The 7,803-nt window shown below is 38.9% G+C and overlaps 1 protein-coding gene across 1 annotated transcript in view; it reads left to right on the top strand.

Moving 5' to 3' along the window:
- IL23R (interleukin 23 receptor) overlaps positions 1-6,587 on the top strand; it is a 57,281-nt gene extending 50,694 nt beyond the window's left edge. Inside the window, exons 10-11 of the mRNA XM_008690741.2 lie at positions 1,091-1,181; positions 4,872-6,587. Coding sequence (XP_008688963.1) covers positions 1,091-1,181; positions 4,872-5,525 — 745 coding nt within the window. The 3' untranslated portion in view covers positions 5,526-6,587. The remainder of the gene's footprint in view (positions 1-1,090; positions 1,182-4,871) is intronic.
- Positions 6,588-7,803: the final 1,216 nt, after the last annotated feature.

Below are 7,803 nucleotides of genomic sequence, written 5' to 3'. Positions count from 1 at the left end.
ACACACACACACACATATATATGTAAATGTTCTCACTATATCAGCATGCTATATAAAAACTTTTCTGTAATAGCATGAACTTACTAATTTGGTCTCATTTTAAGTATAGAAAGAGTGTGAATTAGTAAAAACACTGAATCATAAAACATTATATAAATATGTGTAAAGAAATTATTTTTACCCTATAGTTCAAGATCAAGTTGAGTGAGCAAAGTTCATTCAGCATTTCGGTTGTTACTCGGTAAAAGTCCTTAGTAAACCTGCTTAAACATATAAACAAGTCCGATCTGTTGCTAACAGGTACTTTGTTTACAGGTAAAAATGTTCCAGAGATCAGTTTAGTCTAAGTTCCTGTTGCAACCTCTGCTCAAATCAATTTGTACTATAAATGCAGAAAGTGCTTCTGACACAGTGGCAGTGCCGAGGGTAGCTTGGGGAAGAAGGGGTATTCACAGCTTCTCCCTTTTCTTTCCATCGCCCCACCCTAGTGGTCCTTAATAAGCACACAGCCTAAGTAAAAACCAGTATTCTCACTGAGCCATACAACTGCAAGACAACTTCTTCAGGATCCTACTCTATCCACATAAACAACGTTTGGAGCCACCACTATCACCTCCGCCCTATATGGAATCAGCACAAATTCAGAATTAGAGGAGCTGGAATTATACCGTTTTATTATATGGCATTCTCTTCAATATTTTTCTGTGGCTATGGTTGACTTGAAAAGCTCTACAAAATATCCCTTACATTTTCCAAACCTTTCCACACTGATAGCTGCTTATAATGGTTAGCCATATTTAACATGCGTACAATTTTACTTCCAGGGTGGTTCTCCCACTTACCTTGAATCTAGTGTGAGTGTTTTGAAATGTTCTGGCTCATTAGAGAAAAGCAGAGCAATAGAGAGAGGAGGAAAATCTGAAAAGATATTGAATCAACTTCCCACTTAACTTTCTAAAGTAGGAGATGGAAATCTGCATCAGGAAGTTTTATGCATTCCATTCCAGTTGATTTCCTGGCCTCCTATATGATTGCCTGCACCAATCTTTAAGTAAAATGCTTCTTCTAATGTGTCATTTTTATTTCCTAGAATTAAAAGAAGAATCTTATTGCTAATACCAAAGTGGCTTCATGAAGATATTCCTAATGTGGAAAACAGTAATGTTGTAAAAATGCTACAGGTAATCAAACACCATCAAATAAAAACTAAGTGGCAGCTAAGACTAAGGTGCAGTCCAATAATTAGAATAGAATTTCTGTTCAAATAAATAAATGTGTGTACATTTTAGCATAATGTATAAGCATATGTCAAAACAGAATTATACATATTTCAAATTATACTTAAGAGAGATGAGGGGATGAAGTTAGGGGAAGGAAAGAGAGAAGGAGGAAAGAAACAATGCTATTCAAAAGAGAAAAAAGAAGAGGAAGCTTGTGGGCCAGGTGTCAGTCACCTGTTGGCCAATAGTTGTTAGATGACTTCGGGAACAGAGGAGAAGGGCAGAAAAGCTCAGTAAAATGAGGCTCAAAGACACAAAGAGGCTTCTGTATTACATGAGATTGGAGAAGCTGGTGAGATCTGCTTCACTCCTGAGGTGAAAATAAATGTGAGAGGACTGTAGGAGATGGTGTCACCAGGGCTGGGCCAGGTTTCCATCTTAAAAAGAAGAGAAAGGTGTGCTGGGAAGACCTGGAGATTATAGGGGACTTTGCCAATTATGGAGGAACTGCTGCTGATTATGGAGGAGGGAAAAGATTCTGCTATGTGTGCTTCTTCTACTTTTTGGCAGTCTGGTTTCACCATTAAGGGGCTCAAAACTCAGCTGATGGGACAGACATATCTAAGCATTGCAGTGTGTCGATGTAAGTGCAGTGACAGAAATGAGACCAAACATGATAGGGGTATACAGGAAGCATATGGAAAGATGAGGAGTTGCTTAGGAGAAACAGAAAACATTTAAAATAGAGAGGACAGTATGAACAAAAGCACAGCATGAGAAGAGCTTGTTAGGTGTTACTTTATTTAAAAACTTGATGAGAGGGGTGGTTGGTATATTGCTGGAATAGTGACTGGGATCAGATCATAGAAGGTTCTGTTATAGAACTCAGACTTCATTCTGTTGACAACAGTGTTCAAACTTAAAAAATATATATTTTTAGCCTAGAAACCCTTTGTTCTTTTCTTTCTTTCTTTTTTTTATGAGTGGAGGGGGAGGGGCAGAGAGAGAGATTGAGAGAGAGGGAGAGAGGCTCCATGCTCAGCACAGACCCTGACATGGGGCTCAATCTCACAACCCTGAGATCATGACCCGAGCCAAATCCAAGAGTTGGACACTTAACTGACTGAGCCACCCAGACACCCCTAGAAACACTTTGTTCTAAAGATATGAGGAAGACAAGTATTTGTAAAACAAATGAAAGTGGCTTTGTTTGGAGCTTTTATGAGCCCATTAATCAACTCCTTATCCAACCCAGAGAAGTCCCTAAGGTGGTAGTTCTCAGCCTTGGTTGCATATTGGAATCCTGATGCCCAGGCCACATCCCAGGATCTCTGAGGGAGGGAGGGCATGGGGAAATCAAGGCATCAGTATTATCCAAAGCTTCCCAAGTGATTTCACCATGCAGCTGAGGTTGAAAACACTGTTAAGAGGTTGAAAACTACTTCTAAAGCCAATGAGGAGTAACTAAGAGCTTTTCCATTGGAATAGACAAGGTCCTAGGGGAGAGGCAGAAGAGGAAGTTCAGAGAATGAGCATCATGAGATAGAGCAAAGTGTCAAGAAGCAAGGATCCATGGTGCTGACCACTTTGTAGAGGGTCTATAACCTTCCATGGAATGTGACAAGGGGGAGGTCACTGGTGAGTTGAGAAGTGATTGAAGTGAAGAAGCAGATATTGAGAATGAAGACATTCTTCTAAAGGGGAGTAGAGAAAGGAGCTATGCTGACACGTGGTCAGCTCTCATATCCTCGTGCAATGAATGAACAACAGTAGCTTCAGAGGGACGTGAGTCAGAAGCATGTTTATACTAAATTGGACAGACTTAAGAGGGACTATTACAGAGAAAGAGAGACTATTGATCAAACAAGACTGTGAAGAAGAGGGGAGGGGATGGTCTACAGGGATGAGGTGGAAAGATTCACCTAGGCAGAAGGGAGGATTCCTGTCTCCGGATACTTGAAGGTGAGAAAGGGTGTGAACTGGCTGATTTTGAAGGAGATAATGTTGTCTACTAATAGTGGAGGGGTGATCTAGGACAATTGAACCCACATATGTGACGAAGTACATAGTTAACAAGTAACTAAAGGACAAGCATATATTCCTCAAACTACAGATAATAAATACTATAATCTTGGTATTCTTTCCACTTGGTAGCTCTATTTTGTTCCTCCACTAATTATTATCCAAGGGAACTGGGGATTTTCTGTGGCTCAGAGAATTGTCCCTGACTTTGTTGTGGTCAGATCCTCTTCTTCCATTATTGTCTTCGCTCTGGAATGGTCCCTGTTGCTCTTCTGTGTCCTTCACTATGGTCTGACTCCCACCTACATCACTTAGTTGCCAGCCTGAAGTAAGGAAAATACTTCCTTCTATGGAACACAGTCACCTTGCATTCTTCATTTCTTATAGCATGTCTAGTTTCTTTGACTTTCATCTGACCTTTGACTACATGTCTTCCCTTCCCAACTCAAACCCAGCATGTTCCCTAAGGAGGCTGAGCCTGAAGAAAATTTGAATGACACTTCAGGCTGCTTTATTCAAGGTCTTTCTTTTTGCCAAATTTCCTTCCCATTCTGGGCTCCTGGAATTAGAAACAAACCTTCAGATGAAGTTTTGTTTTCTGCCCAAAGGCTAACGGGTAGCGCTCTAGTCAGCTTGGACTGCTATAATAGCATACCATAGACTGGATGGCTTAAACAACAAACATCATTTCTCGCAGTCCTGGAGGCTGGTAAGTCCAAGATTAAGATACTGGCAGGCAGAGTTCCTAGTGAGAGCTCTCCTGAAGATAGCCACCATCTTGCAGTACCCTCACGGGACAGAAAGAGAGATCACAATCTCATGTCTCTTCTTATAAGGGCACTAATTCTATTCATGAGACTTCCACACTCATGACCTAATTACCCACCAAGGACCCCACCTCTTAATATCATCACACTGGGGATTAGGGCTTCAACGTATGAATTCTGGAGGAATACAGACATTCAGTCCATAGCAAGTGGCTATAATTTTATAACAGCATTGGGTGGGAGTTATTTGCCTTAGGAAGCCAGCCATCAGCTGTGAGGCCTTGAGACATTTTCTTACCCGAAAGAGTCATCGGGCTTTTATACAAATAGAACCCTTCTTCACTGACCCTCCTGTTCATCTGAATTGTGAGTAGCTGCACACCTTTAGAACCTCAGCACAAAGCATTTATTATTACCTTATTTGAAAATAGAAGCAAAACAGGATTCTCCCACTTTCCTTTCTTTTATTTAGGCAACAAGATATTTTCTTGTAGTAACACTCCATGATATTAAGAAATATTCCAACACATCAAACTTCCAAATATTAAAAGGCACTGAAATAATACGCAAGTTAATATGCAAGATACATCTTTCTCTTTAAAATTTTTAAACCAAGACATGTGCTTAAAATAGGTATTATTTTTTGTTATTCCTTTCTTCAGTGTCCTCGTGGGAGAATTTAATAAAGACTTGGAGTTGAGGAGGACAACAAAAGGAGGAAACTGTATGGGAAGAGAAACAATATCAGAAGAGGGAGGGGAAAGGAAAGCTGAGGGAAAGCAGAATTCCAGTCCTAATTTAATTATCCAGTTAGCACCCTGAAATGCCTTTTGTAAAATAAAAATAAAATCTTTCTTCCTAGGAAAAAAGTGAATTTATGAATAATAATTCTAGCGAGCAGGTCCTTTATGTTGATCCGGTGATTACAGAGATAGAAATCTTTCTTCCAGAAGAACACAAGCCCATGGACTACAAGACAGAAGAGAATACAGGATCCCTGGAGACAAGAGACTGCCAGCAGAAGTCACTACTCACCAACACTACAGTTGTGTATATTCCTGGTCTCAGCACTGGGTATAAACCCCAGATTTCAAATTTTCTCACTGGGGGAAACCATCTCAGCAAAAATGATGACACATCTTCCTCAACTCTCAAACCACCAGCTGATTCCTTAGACCTAGGGGAAAATGCCAGGTTTAAAAAATACCCGAATTTTGCTTTTTCTGTCTCAAGTATGAATTCGCTAAGCAACACACTATTTCTTGAAGAATTAAGCCTCATTTTAAATCAAGGAGAACACAGTCCTCTGGACATGCAAAACTCAGTTGAAGGAGAAACTACCATGCTTTTGGAAGATGCTTCATCCAACAAAACTATTCCAGAACAGACCCTGTTGCCCGATGAATTCGTTTCCTGTTTGGGGGCCATGAATGAGGAGTTGCCATCTATTAATTCTTATTTTCCCCAAAATATTTTGGAAAACCACTTCAATACGATTTCACTCTTGGAAAAGTAGAGCTGCCTAGTCAAAGTTAATACAGGAAAGCTGCCTTGCAATCTGTAGTTGGATCTCCTTCAGCAATGAGTTTAATTCTGCCCTATTTTTTAAAGTTAGAGAGTTAAGATCCAAAGATGGAACATACGTCATAGTCACAAAGGAAGCACCAATATTAGGTACACCTTCTGAATTTTTTAAAAAGTATTAACCGTTATATACTTTTTATTTCCCCTCATTGCAAGGCACAGAACAGATCTCTCTGTTGTATGAAGAATAAATAATACAAGATATGTGGTGGTGAAATAAACGTTGAAGATAGTTCTTAAAAATTGAAATATTAGTGTTTGTTTGTAAGGGGAGAAGCAAGTTGAATTTTCATTTTATGACTTAAAATTCTCTTAGGTAGATAAAAATATAGTCTCCAACAACAAAATAAGGATAGAAACAGAAGATCATTAATTAGCATGTTTGTTGTATTATTTTTTTCTACTACTTTCTGTTCAGGTTATCAGGGATTTGATTTTTCTTTATTTTGATTTTGGACTAAAAGATTTATAAAACAATGATGTGAGTACATGATGAAACTGCTGTCTTCATTCAAGTTAAGCACAATGGCATTGTTGCCCTGTGGTGTAGTTGATGTATTAATTTCACTATGGCAGAACTGAAGTAGCAGACGCAATATCAGCAAGGTGTAATTATTCCTTTTGTAATCAACTGTGTATTAGATATTGCCATAGGTTTGGACAAATATTTGTTTTAACAGTAATTTTCTGACGTATACTTGCCACACCTACCATCGCCCCATATCCCATGTCTCCTGCAGACATGACTAACTGATCATGACATGCCTTTCTGCTAAGCCTTAAAGTGACCTCAGAATCCTCTCAATATGGTGCTCCTGACGGCTACACTCACTAAGGTCTAGGACTGGAAGTGAACTTTATCTCCCACCCAGGTCAATACTGAGAGATAGATGATCTTAAAATATGAAATGCATATTTTCAGCTGAAAGATGGTACTCAGCAGACTTCTCCATTTTTTTTTAGACAGAGTGTGAGCAGGGTGGAGAGGGGCAGAGAGAGACAATCCCAAGCAGGCTCCACAATCAGTGAGGAGCCCAATGTGGGGCTAGATCTCAAGACCCTGAGATCATGACCTGAGCCAAAGTCAAGAGTCGGTCACTTAACGGATTGAGCCACCCAGGCATCCCACAAATTTCTCTATTCTGATTTATTTTAATGGTCCAGGGCAAAATTTTCTAATGACCAGAATAATTTGAAAATAAGGTAGATTATCCACTGAATTTCTCTTTTTCTTCTAAATAGTTGTCAACAATAATTTATGTTCAGATTAAAGAGTTAAATTTTATTATAACAAATCAATCAGTTAATCAAAAAAGGACCAGTTGCCTACTGTGTGTTTAGTACACGAACAAGCTATTTTGTTTGTTTTGGCTTTTTTTCAAAATTAAAAAAAAAAACAACTAAAAGTAGTTTTGTTGTCATTAAGAGTCCCCATGAGGAAGATGATCATACTCCCTGGTTTATGCTGGTTTATGGTCTGTTGCCCCAGTGTTAATTATGACCAGTATACCCTTTCACTCTTAGAAGCATCCCATTTGGATGATAAATTATATGGTCGCTCTATCTATGAAGACTTTAATGTCCAGCATATAAGCAATTTGTTATAATTCACTTTTTTTTGCATTGACAATCTTTATTTTACTTTATATCATGTACCAAAGCCATTTGCTCCAAAATGGAACATTACTATTCACAGTGTAAAAAACCTATCCCTTGCTACGAATTTCTATTCTATTTACCTTAAAATATGTGTATATTTGTTGTACTTTACATATTCTAAAAGGAGTATATTTTAAATTACTAAAGAAATGCTAATATTAAACATCTTGACTTGTAAATGATCATATGCCTTTCCTTTATTCTTCTTTGAAGGGAGAATATAATGAAGCAAAAAGATAGGTAGTACTTGGGATAGAAATAGCCAACTGAGGGGCGCCTGGGTGGCACAGCGGTTAAGCGTCTGCCTTCGGCTCAGGGCGTGATCCCGGCATTATGGGATCGAGCCCCACATCAGGCTCCTCCGCTATGAGCCTGCTTCTTCCTCTCCCACTCCCCCTGCTTGTGTTCCCTCTCTCGCTGGCTGTCTCTATCTGTGTTAAATAAATAAATAAAATCTTCAAAAAAAAAAAAAAAAGAAATAGCCAACTGAGACAAATCCTTGATGTTTACCAACCTGAAGAAGACATCTGTTAACATATGAGGAATATTTT

This window comes from Ursus maritimus, unplaced genomic scaffold, assembly GCF_017311325.1.
Source record: "Ursus maritimus isolate PB19 unplaced genomic scaffold, ASM1731132v1 scaffold_12, whole genome shotgun sequence".
NCBI classification, from domain to species: Eukaryota; Metazoa; Chordata; class Mammalia; order Carnivora; family Ursidae; genus Ursus; species Ursus maritimus.
The sequence above is the reverse complement of the archived record's forward strand: the minus strand, read 5'-3'. Positions and strand labels throughout refer to the sequence as shown.